Source organism: Pituophis catenifer, unplaced genomic scaffold (assembly GCF_029215685.1).
Source record: "Pituophis catenifer annectens isolate HBS135680 unplaced genomic scaffold, rPitCat1.0.hap2 SCAF_6, whole genome shotgun sequence".
NCBI lineage: Eukaryota > Metazoa > Chordata > Lepidosauria > Squamata > Colubridae > Pituophis > Pituophis catenifer.
In genome coordinates, this window is record NW_027256886.1 from 91,244,423 (window position 1) to 91,257,423 (window position 13,001).

Sequence of the window (13,001 nt, forward strand, 5' to 3'; positions counted from 1 at the left end):
TTTCCCAAATTCTTGAGGGAATGAAGCTGCTGTGAGCCTATGGGGAAAAGGGGCTAGAGCAGGGGTGCCTCATCAAAGGACCTCAACAGGCGGGATTGTATTATCATATGTGGTGGATGTATGTAGAAGCAAAAAAATACTGGCAAGAATTCGTATGTGGTTGGAGAAGATGACGGAGCAGCACATTGATTTAACACCTGAGATATTCCTGTTGGAGATTTTACCAGGGAACTATAGTAAAGAAAAGGTGTACTTGATTATTCATGTAATAACTGCAGCTAGAATTGTATTTGCACAGAATTGGAAAGGCGAAGAGATTCCTGCAGATAAAAACGTGATTAAGAAAATATTGGAATGTGCAGAAATAACGGAAAAGAAGAATCTGATTATTACAATATATGGGATTTATTTTATCAATGGATAGAGATAATAGATATGTTAAGTATTAAGCATTAATATTAAAATAAGAGTAGATATAAATAATGAATATTTTTTTTATTATTTATTTATTTATTCAATTTATATACTATATATTCAATTTATATAATATGGTGGTAAGTTTTAACTGTTATGACACAAATAAATTTGTATCCAGACAACACACTGTTTAATGAAGGATGGAATGTTTTGCATTAAAAGAAAATAAAAATGTTAAAAAAAAAACAGGCTCGGTGTACAATTACTTCTGCATTAAGGATGTTTTGGGGGCAACACTTCACAATTGTCTTCTATCTTTCTGAGTGTTGTAGTTGTATTCCTTGGTTCATCCTGGAGTCTTTGCTAAGAGAGGTGTGGTGCCTCCTAGTTGTAGATCTCATAAAAAGCATCACATCTGAGCTACCAGTTCAGTCTCACTGGCATCATTTGGGCCGAAACCAGGAAAGGAAACTTGACATCCAAGAAACTCAATGGAAGTACCTTAAATTGTGACGTTCTTGGGAGACAATCGGATGCCAGATACCTCTGTATCATACTTTATACTAGATCAATGATGGCTAACCTTTTCGGCACCGAGTGCCAAAACTGGAGCATGTGCGCCAAACCCAGAAGAGACCAGCTGTCCACCCGGAAGAGGAGCTGGCGACGGCGCGCATGAGATGGCACGCAGAGAGAGCTCTGCGTGCCATCTCTGGCACTCGTGCCATAGGTTTGCCATCACGATACTAGATATACTATATCTATACTAGATACCATGCAAAGGTAATAAGAGGAAATCATTAGATCAATTGTTGGCTGCCAGCCCATTAAAATGTCCCCCTCCCCCCTATTTTAGAACATTTCCCCAAAACCCAAACAGGTCACATACTCCCAACAAATTAAGAATATAAATGAGAAACAAAAGCCAGTATAGCTAACATTAGCTATTTCTGGAGTTTGTTCTCCACACTTAGACACAGTCAAATGCAAACAAGAGCGCCAGTTTGGTCTAGTGGTGAAGGTATCGGGCTAAAAAGTGGGAGTCTGTGAGTTCAAATCCCACCTTAGCCATGAAAGCCGGCTGAGTGACTCTGGACCAGTCAGCCCAACTCACTTCACAGAGGTTGTTGTTGTGAGGAAAATAAGAGAAAACAGGAGCCCTATGTTTGCTGCCCTGAGTTATTTTTGTAAAAATAATAAACACAGTATCCAAAGAAATAAAATAACCATCCTCTTCACCCTCTCTGCTTTTCTCCCTTCCGTTGGTCCATATCAGGAACCTTTTGCTCTTCTCCTCACTATAAAGGTAAAGGTAAAGGTTCCCCTCGCACATATGTGCTAGTCGTTCCCGACTCTAGGGGGCGGTGCTCATCTCCGTTTCAAAGCCGAAGAGCCAGCGCTGTCCGAAGACGTCTCCGTGCTCATGTGGCCGGCATGACTAAACGCCAAAGGTGCATGGAACGCTGTTATCTTCCCACCAAAGGTGGTCCCTATTTTTCTACTTGCTTTTTTTAACGTGCTTTCGAACTGCTAGGTTGGCAGAAGCTGGGACAAGGAACGGGAACTCACCCCGTTACACGGCATTAGGGATTTGAACCGCTGAACTGCAGACCTTTCGATCGACAAGCTCAGCAATTTAGCCACTGAGCCACGGCATCCCTTCTCCTCATTATAACAACAAGGAAAAAGAGTAAGGAGTGCCAGGACTGCTCCACCCTCCAGCTCTGCATTCCTTTCTGAATTCCCTCCGACTGTCCATTCACAACATTCCACTTGGCCATCTCTTGGGGGTCAGTGTAGATACAACAGTCACAGCTGTGACAAAATTGCAAAGAAGGCTGCAAAAGAGTCACAGCCAGGGTCAGTGAAAGAGAGCTCAAGAAGAGCTCAAGAAGCTGTCATCTGGAGCAAGAGAGGGATGTGTCCACCAGTGGTGGGTTGCTACCGGTTCGCCCCGGATCGGGCAAACCAGTAGCGGTGGCGGGAGGCTCCACCCACCCACCCGGACGTCTCTGTGCATGCGCAGAAGCGTCACAAGCACATGCGTGCCCACAAGCGAATGGGTAGTGGCCAAAATTGAAACCCACTACTGGTGTCCATACCGCACCATATCAGACAGTTCGCATATCCATTTCCTGGGGTTGGCGAAACAAAGGAGGAGCGAAGAGGCTGGCTGTTAAACAGGGATGGGCTGCTGGGAGTTCGCAGGGGTTCGGGAGAACCTCTAGCTAAGATTCTGTGCAGTTCGGAAAACCCCCAAATCCCACTCCTGGCTGGCCCCTCCCACCCCATCCCACCCCACCCCGCCTCTCTCAGGAGTCCCCATGAAGCCCATTTTGGATACAGGTTAAGTGCAGGGCGCGTGTGGAGGCTCGGGGAGGGCAAAAAATGGCCTACCGGAAGTTCAGGAAGACCAGAACTTCCAGAGGGCCTCCAGAGCCTGGGGAGGCCGTTTTCGCCTTCCCGGAGGCTCAAGAAAAGCCTCCGGAGTCAGGGGAGGGCCAAAACGCCCCCACACCACTGTGTAGGAGGCCGACTAGGCCACACCCACCCAGCAAATGGGCAGAGAACCCCTTGCTAAAATTTTTGAAGCCCACCCCTGCTGGTAAACATTTGAAGTGTCAGCTGTGTAAAGGAACATGGTGCATGGGATTTAAGCCCAGCAACTGACGAGACTTTTAAAAGAAAGGCATTATTTCTGCAGCTTTACTATCCAGAGGAGCTCCGTGTGCTCTTGGGCTGGACATCTGGCCAATTTACAAAGGTCAGCGAGAGATTGACGAAATGAGAACAGGTGGTCCTTGGCTTACAACCATTCATTTAGTGACCGTCTGAAGTTACAACATCCCTGAAAAAAATGCCCTATGCCCATTTTTCACACTTACACCACCAACGCAGCAATCCCCCTGGTCACGTGATTAAAATTCGGCCGCTTGGCAACTGGCATGTACTTATCACTGTTGCAGAGTCCCGGGGTGATGGGATCCCCTTTTTGACCGTCTGACAAACAAAATCAATGGAAGGGGCAGAGTCAGAGACATCTAAGGGTTCTCTAACCTGGTCCCAAGTTCTTTGTGTAGGTCACCAAGTCTTCCATGGTCTCCACTACTTCAGCCACAGTGAGGTATTCTAGAATTCCTTTGCAGACACGGATGATTTTACGGACCTGAAAGAAAATAAATACAACTATGAAATTATTGAGTGGGTTCTTCTTCTTTTTTTCTTTTGTTACCATCCAATTGTTTTAAATTAAATTAGGGTAAACTTAGGCAAGAAAAACCAAAATTACACATGTAGACTGGGTGAAACCAGGCTTAATAGCAGTGACTGTGAGAGGGATCTTGGAGTCTTAGTGGACAATCAGCTAAATATGAGCCAGCAGTGTGTGGCAGCAGTCAAAAAAGCCAATGCAATCCTAAACTGCATTAACACAGGGATACAGTCAAGATCAAGGGAGGTACTAATACCACTCTATAAAGCCTTAGTAAGACCACACCTAGAATACTGCATTCAGTTTTGGTCACACTATAAAAAAGATGTTGAGACTCTAGAAAGAGTGCAGAGAAGAGCAACCAGGATGATTAGGGGACTGGAGGCTAAAACATACGATGAACGGTTACAGGAACTGGGCATGGCTAGTCTAGTGAAGAGAAGAGAAGGACCAGGGGAGACATGATAGCAGTGTTGCAATATTAGAGGGGCTGCCACAGAGAGGAGGAAGGGTCAAGCTATTTTCCAAGGCAACTGAAGGCCAGACAAGGAATAATGGATGGAAACTGATCAAGGAGAGATTCAACCTAGAAATAAGGAGAGATTTTCTGACATTTTCTGAGAAAATCTGAGATTTTCTGAGTGAGAGCAATCAACCCATGGAACAGCTATTGCTTTCAGCAGTTGTGGGAGCTTCATCACTGGAAGCTTTGAAGAAGAGACTGGACTGCCATCTGTCAGAAATGGTGTAGGGGCTCCTGCTTGGGCGGGGGGTTGGACTAGATGACCTATAAAGTCCCTTCCAACTCTGTTAATCTAATCTAAAAGAATAATAAGAACCACAGTTAGCAGTCCATCATTCCAAAATTTAGCAAGAAGACCACAAATGATTGGGTTTCTACAACACATTGAGCCATGAATGATAGTTAATAAACAATCGTGGTTTATTGCATGTAAATCCAATGTGAGGGCTTCATGGGCAGTGTGAACCCAATCTAATTCTGTCTTCACCCAGATGTCTGTCTCTTTGGGTGAACATTCAGATGTTGCCATTCTACCAATAAACACAAAAATATTGTAAGCAGGCAAGTCTGCTTCTAGTTAAAAGTTCTCTGTGGTGGTGAATGTATATAACTTTTAAAAAGGCAGATTTGAGAATATACTACCCGATTTCAAAGCTTTTTAGAAATTACCATAGTGGTGAAGGCACCAGGCTAGAAATCAAGAGAGCGTGAGTTCAAATCCTTCCTTAGCCATGAAAGCCAGTTGGGTGACGTTAAGCCAGTCATTTTTTTGTCAGCCCAACCAACCTCACAGAGTTGTTGTTGCGGGGAAAATAGGAGGAGGAAGAAGGCGTGTTGGATATGTTCACCACCTCGGGTTGTTTGTAAAAACAATAAAGCTGGGATACAATGAAATAAATAGAAACAATATCAAGAGTTCTTACGATAATGGCAGCTTGCATGCAAAGGTGTCCATGCATGGGGAAGTCAAAAGAGTCAAGATTGTTAGGATATGGTATAAATCTAACAAGTTGTCCAGGCAATATATGTGTTCTATCACTTTAAATGTATTCTTTAACTTTAAGATGTAATGCTGAGTCACTGTAATGACTGCTGACTGAATGCTGACTGCAATTATCCTAATTGTACTGTTGAGTCATTGCATTGCTGACTTCACTTATCTTAAGTGGATAATTACTAGTGTAAACTGTATATAAGGAGGAAGCCGAGCTATAGTCATTGTTGGACCTGCTCTCATCATTGCTTGACTTGCTGCTTGACTGGAACTGTTGGCTGGAACTGTTACTGTCTTGTGTGAAGACGTGGATGGATATGCTACCAGCGTGATTTGTTACCAGCGTGAATTACTGCTGTTTGTCTGGTAAGAAGATATCTGTAACTTCGGACTGATTTGAATGGCTAAAGACTTGGATTGACTAAAAGACTATGCAATTGTTTTTCACTACAAAGTAAAAGCTTTGTTAAACCAGTTTGTATGTATTGTATTCATTGCTCTCAGTACCGTTTCTCTGTGCACTTACTCTGCTGGTTGGTAACACAACAATATCCTTAACAAAGATGGCTCTTGCAACTACCTTGGCTTTCTCAATTCCTCTGTGGACTTTTATTTTTTTTCCCTACCTGTGGTTGTCCCTGCTTGTCTGTATGACTATTAATGAGTAACAAGTCAGTAATCAATGCTAATCAAAATGTAATCAGGCATTTAATTTTCATGCAAATTTCCCTGTTAAACTTGTGTGTGAGAGGGAGGGAGGGAGGGAGGGAGAGGGAGGGAGGGAGGGAGGGAGAGAGAGAGAGAGAGAGAGAGAGAGAGAGAGAGAGAGAGAGAGAGAGAGAGAGAGAGAGAGAGAGCAAATGAAAGCCAGTATTTATCGGCAGCCCAGGACAAACTGTTCAAGCAAGAAGACATCAGAATCCCAAACTGTAGGCATGGCTCAGAAATCATTTTTAAACCCCTTTTGGAAAAAAAAAAATTAAGAAAAAACAGTAAGGTAAAGGTTCCCCTCACACATATGTGCTAGTCACACATATGACTCTAGGGGACAGTGCTCATCTCCGTTTCAAAGCCAAAGAGCCAGCGCTGTCCAAAGACCTCTCCATGGTCATGTGCCCGGCATGACTCAATGCTAAAGGCGCACAGAACGCTGTTACCTTCCCACCAAAGGTGGTCCCTATTTTTCTTACTTGCATTTTTTACATGCTTTTGAACTGCTAGGTTGGCAGAAACTGGGACAAGTAACGGGAGCTCACCCCGTTACGCAGCACTAGGGATTCGAACCGCTGAACTGCCGACCTTTCGATCGACAAGCTCAGCATCTTAGCCACTGAGCCACCGCGTCCCTTATAAGAAAAAGCAGTACTATTTGCAAAAAATAAATACCAAAAATCCCAGATTCACGACCTTAAAGTGGTACTTCGCTACCATACTACATCATGCTGCATTTTTCTGACAGTAAGACCATCTTCGAGAAGGCACAATGGTCTGTGCATATCAGCCACAGAGTGCCCCATCTTGTACAATAAAGAACTCCGTCCTGATGCAAAATAATGAAGTAATAAAAAGATACTTGCTAATAGAATATAGTATCCGATATTAATATGTCAGCTGACTCTCAGCTCACCTTACACCCAAGCAAAGAACAATTCCCAAAAGAGAAGTTTCTGGGAGCAGAAAATGTTCGATATAAGAGTGACATCTTCCATGAGTTCAGTGGTTTATGCAGCATTCGATACACGTTAAAAGCTCTAAGACAGGAACGAGCTTTAGCTCTTTTTGCCAAATTAGATCATAGAGCATAGAAACATAGGGCAGGAAGGGACCTCAGAGATCTTCTAGTCCAACTCCCTGATCAAGGCAACGGACCATGTAATTCCCAGCTTCCAACCCACCGATGAGTTTTATTACAATCGTTAGAAATCCCACCTCGGCTTCATCAAAGGTCAGAAGTAAGTCCGACGTCCCTGAAAGGATTCCTCGGGACCCATCGATCAGGTAATCGCGAGCAGGTACCGAATAAGGATCCGTTTGGAGCATCTGAGCTGCCTGGACCAGTTTTGTGCAAGCATTTTCCACTCTGTAAATAAGGATAATGAAAGCAAAATTAATGTTGGTCCTGCTACCTTCCAGTACAGCGGAGAGCAATTTAGGTAGTCCTCGAACTTACGATAGACTCCCCAGAGCTAGATACAATGGTGGGATTCAGCCGGTTCAGGCGAACCGGTAATTAAATTGCTGGCTGGCCCCTCCCCTCCCCTTCCAGGAGTCCCCACGTGCCCCATTTTGGCTCCCAAGTAAGTGCAAGAAGGCCTCCTAGGCCCAAGACGGGGTGCAGGGGTGTGTGGCACAAGCCCCCCCCCCCCGTGGCCTATTTCGCTCCCAGAGGCTGCAGGGAGGCCTACTAGGCCCAAAACGGGGCACTGAGGGGGCGGCGCATTCCCCCCATGGCGGTTTTGCTCCCAAGAGAATGCAGGAGGCTGAGTGCTGCCAGTCACACACCCCTGGCCACGCCCACCATGGCCACGCCCACCCAGCCAGTCATTAGGGCAGAGAACCGGTTGTTAAATTATTTGAATCCCACCACTGACTGGTTACAACCTGGATTTGGAGTTGCGACAACCACACCCCCTCCCTCCATGGTCACCTGATTGTATTTGGGTATCAGCAACAGCCTACACTTACAGCCATTTGCGGCATCCCGTAGTCACATGATTTGGGATGGGGTTTTTTGCCAGAGTCTGGTGTTCACTTTCGGTATCTGACCCCAAAAAAAACCCTTTATGGACATTAATTTCTCTCTTAATGACTTGTACAAACGACATTTGCTTTACAACGACCGTGTTCACTTAATGACAGCCACAAAAACAGTTGTAGGGTCAGACACGATCACAAGGTAACTTGGTACAATTTATGACTATGATTTATAGCCACAATTCGGGGACAACCTGTCTCCCCTCCTTGAAAGTCTCTCACTTACGCGACATAATTATTATTTCGTGCAAGGATACACCACATTTTGGAGCTGCCAGATATATCTGGAATTTCGGCAATGGATATGCCCACAAAATGATTTTTCCTGTAAATGGAATCAATCACAAACACCAATTTTCCCGGGAGCGGGAATTGACTCATTTGTGCCGAAATGAATAAACTAACTTTAGAATTAAAAGAAAAAGAGGATTCGGAATATTATGCGGTTTGGGGAAAATGGTATAGGTGGATAGATAACAGAAATAAAAATAGGTAATATTTATAAGGAAGCTGAGGATGTGTGTGTGTGTGTGTGTGTGTGTGTGTGTGTGTATGTATGTATGTATGTATGTATATCTCTTTAGCCAGGTTCTTCCTATGTAAAGCAAGATTTTTACGCGGCCCTAGTTCAGTGAAATCACAATCCACTAGTTTCTAGGCTTTTTTTTTTCCTTTGGCAGCCAGCAAACACTCTGCTGCCCATTGGGAGACTAAGGGCAGCAGAGTGTTTGCTGGCTGCCAGAAAAAAAAAAAGCCTAAAAATTAGCGGATTGTGATTTCACTGAACTAGGGCTGCATAAAAATCTTGCTTTACGTAGGAAGAACCTGGCTAAAGAGAAATACACATAAAGCCTACGAAAAGGAAAGAAAACATACATATATATATATAAATAGATAGATAGATTTTAGGTGAATTGTTAATCCAAAGTATATAAAAATGACATTGTCTGTCTGAATATGTATTAAGAGTTTTGGAAAAGAAAAACTACAATAAAAATTATTTACAAAAAAAAAAAAGAAAGAAAAAGAAAAAGAAAAAGAGTAGATCAGTCAAATGGATCATTCAGTGGTGGGTTTTGAGCCCTCAAATTTAAGATGATTTTTCTGAGCTTTCAACGCCGGTGCTCATTTCACAAAAAGAAAGCAATTTATCCTCAAGGATGGGGTTTACCAGGATAATATTCCAAGTCTCACACCATCCTCCACCCCCAAGAACAGAACAAAATATTCATTTCACAGAAGGGAAAGTGTTGCGGTCCAAAATAACACACGTCACAACAGCCACAAACAAACATTCTCACAAATACCTGTTTTTAAGAAACAGGCAAAACATACAACACACATTTCATAATGACCTTATGTTTTCGAAGAGGCCTGCCTGCTCACCCACCCACCCACCCTCCTCCTGTTGCTTTTTTGTTATTTTGTCCTGGCTAACTTCTAAATAAAATGCTGGACTGGAATCCCCGTCCTATTTTTACTATCCGAGAACGACTCTGATTCCCAATTTGGGTTTAGATGCTTTCTAAAAAACAAAACAGGACAGAAATACAACATCAGTATTTCATCTAGTGTGGGACGTGGTGGCTCAGTGGCTAAGACACTGAGCTTGTCGATTGAGAGGTCGGCATTCAGCGGTTCGAATCCCTAGTGCCGCGTAACGGGATGAGCTCCTGTTACTCGTCCCAGCTTCTGCCAACCTAGCAGTTCGAAAACACGTAAAAAATGCAAGTAGAAAAATAGGGACCACCTTTGCTGGGAAGGTAACAGCGTTCCGTGCGCCTTTAACATTTAGTCATGCCGGCCACATGACCACGGAGACGTCTTCGGACAGCACTGGCTCTTTGGCTTTGAAACGGAGATGAGCACCGCCCCCTAGAGTTAGGAACGACTAGCACATATGTGCGAGGAGAACCTTTACCTTTACCTTATTTCATCTAGTAGCACGCAGCTTTCCAAGTTCTTTTAGAAACATTTTTTCAAAAAAAAAGTCGAAGAACAACAGATACAAAGAGTGATCATGTAGCCATTGCATTATTGAACAGCATCGTGGGATTTTTACTGAAAATCATTTATTGTAACCGATTCCAAGGCCAGGGGTGGGTGGGTGGAAAGGACAGTATTTCTGAAACCAAACCAAGAAGGCTCCTGTAAATAAATACAAATAACCAACCTGGGAATTTTCTACCAATACGTAAAAGTCAAGAAAAATTGGTTAGCATGGAGGAAGTGGAAAAATCTGCCACAAGTAAATTCAAAATTTTAAAACTGAGTCCACAGGCAGTCTTCATTTAGTCTTCCGAGGGTGCTTCAAGGTTCTGGTTATCACCTTTAAAGCGCTCCATGGCTTAGGACCTGTTACCTACGGGACCGCCTGCTACCACCAATAGCCTCCCACCGGCCAGTACGCTCCCATAGAGAGGGGCTCCTCCGGGTGCCGTTGGCCAAACAATGTCGACTGGCGGCCCCTAGGGGGAGAGCCTTCTCTGTGGGGGCACCTATGATCCGGAACGAGCTCCCCCCAGAGATACGGAGGATCCCGGATCTGCGCACCTTCCGTCACGTGCTTAAGACTTTTTTATTTCATCAAGCTGGCCTGGCCTAAATCTTCTCCCCTTTTTAAATGTAAATTTTAATTTGTTTTTAAATTATGGGGTATTTTAAATTTGTTCAGCCAAATTATTTAATTCGTTTTTATTTTATTTTAAATTTTTGTATTTATGTGTTTTATCCTGTGGCTGTTCACCGCCCTGAGTCCTTCGGGAGTAGGGTGGCATAGAAATTTAATAAAATAAATAAATAAATAATAAATAAACCACCGTTTCAACAGCCTCAGATAGCATGTCTGTCTGTTGTAAAACATTGTGCCCTTTCCCCCTCTCCTGTGGTCACACAATTGCTATCTAGGTCAGGGGTCGGCAACCTTAAAAACTCAGAGCCACAAAAGTCCTAATCAGAAGCCCCCCTGTTCAACTCTGGAGCCGACTGGAAGTCTGGTTCCCCCAACATAGAGTCTCCTTCTAGCACAGCATCCTTTTTCCTCTGCCGACCGGAAGTCCGGTTCCCCCACCATACAGTCTCCACTGCGGCATCCTTTTTTCTCTACCTGTCCTAACCGAAAGCCCTATCAATTGTGGAGCCGACTGGCGACAGGGAGTCACAGCAGAGGGATGAAAGAGCCACATGCGGCTCCAGAGCCGCAGGTTGCCGACCCCTGATCTAGATGCTTGGCAGCCTGTTCGCGGTTATAACAAGTTGCCAAGTGCCCTGTGATCATGTGATCACCACCTGCAGTCTTCTCCGCAGAAAGTCAATGGGGAAGACAGCAGAAAGGTTGCAAGCTGCTGCCACCAGCCTCACAGCTGAGACTCCCCACCCTACACATCACAAGCACTCCTTCAACAGCAAAAGGGCTGCCTGCCCAAAATCCCTGGAGATTTGAGCTTTGTTACTGCAGCCCCATGAAGGAACTCATCCGAAGGGTTGCCAGAACGGAACTGGGAAATTGAGTAATTCTCTTCTACTCACAGAGGGAAGACCAACTCCTTCAACAGGGTGGAGGAAGATTGCTCAATTCCTGCAGCCTTTCAGAGGAGTTCCTTTCTGTGTACAGAGAACTACTAAACCTATCAGGCAGCTCTTTGCTTCACCCACTAAACCACCCAGGAGACTGTTTAACGACTGCAACTGGGGGTGCCGGGATAGCAATTGTTGAGCGAAGCAGTCTCAGGTGTCTCATCTAGTTGTTGCTTCTCTTAACAACCGAGATTCTGGTCCCTAATATGGTAATAAATGGAGGATTACCTTTAGAGTGGTTTGATCAACCTTCAGTGCTCTGATTGTCGCACTGAGATTTGAGGCATGAGAGGCACTCCTTGCAAATTGGCTTCACTGCCTTCAAAATCATCTGCTGCTTCATTTAGATTTGAAAATATTACATTTCTCAAAGCATTTTCCCCACCTGTTGTTTTAGAAAGAACACTTATCTCTTGCCTTATTTGGGTTGAATCTTCGCACAGAACGTTGTCAGCAGTTTGACTCATAGAAGTTTGGAATTCGTTATTGCTGGGATTTTGTGTCTGTGTGTGTTTGTATGTGTGTGTGTGTGAGAGAGAGAGAGAGAGAGAGGGAGGGAGAGAGGGGAGAGGGGGGGAGAGAGAGGGAGGGAAGGGAGAGGGGGGAGAGAGAGAGAGGGAGGCAGAGGAAGGGGAGAGGGGGAGAGGGGGAGAGGGGGAGAGGGAGGAGGAGGGAGGAGGAGGGAGGAAGAGGGGGGGTGTTACTTAGCAAAAACATGTAATCCATTTGATTGTTAGTCATCTTAAGCCAACAACTGCTTGCTTGAAAAAAATATTCTAACCACCTAATATGAAAAATCATCTGCCTGCTTCTATTTATAATGCCTGTGATATCATTAATCTCTATTTATTCACAGTTAATTTTCACAGGCAATGATCCAACAACCATAATCCAGTCCCTGCCACCCTAATCTGAGCATTTGGATAGGCAACAGATGCACCGTTGCGATGCCAGAGAAAATTCAGAGAGGAATAAAGCCGAGAACCAGATTTTGTTAGAGCCAAGGCCAACCCAATTATAAATCTACGGATTTTAGTAAACAAAAAAAAAACAGATATTCTGGACAGATGACCTTTTGCTAACAGCGGAGTGCTCAATGTGCAGGCTAAATTGTAACATCATATTTACAAGCCAAATTTAGCAAAAGATTAGATTCACTTGGCTTATTTTAGAGACGAGCCAAGGTTCTTATAAATACCCCTTAAAGCAATTTGTGCCAGAAGCATCTGTATCCTTTCCAATTTTTTTCTTTAAGTCCTTTTTTTTTTTTTTTCTAAAATACAGAACTTCAGCCACTATCAATCCACTGCAGACCTGTTAACATTGGTCCACCCTCAGAAACTGATGGACCCTGGTTGGTTATTCCTGCCAGTCTGCATGTTTAGGCAGGGGGTTGGACTAGATGACCTGCAAGGTCCCTTCCAATTCTGTTAATTTGTTATGTCATTTAACTATTACATTTGCTTGGGCTATAGAGCAGGGGTCTCCAAGACATGCGCGAAATCTATTTTGCCAAAGCCAATCTG

General features: G+C 44.1%; 1 protein-coding gene across 3 annotated transcripts in view; it reads right to left on the bottom strand.

Annotated features, from left to right (window-relative positions):
- The window catches only part of VCL (vinculin), a 113,497-nt gene that overhangs the window by 58,547 nt on the left and 41,949 nt on the right, over positions 1-13,001 (bottom strand). For all 3 annotated transcript variants that reach the window (XM_070945412.1, XM_070945414.1, XM_070945413.1), the window contains exons 3-4: positions 7,075-7,225; positions 3,475-3,583 (exon numbers count right to left, since the gene is read on the bottom strand). In XM_070945412.1, coding sequence (XP_070801513.1) covers positions 3,475-3,583; positions 7,075-7,225 — 260 coding nt within the window. The remainder of the gene's footprint in view (positions 1-3,474; positions 3,584-7,074; positions 7,226-13,001) is intronic.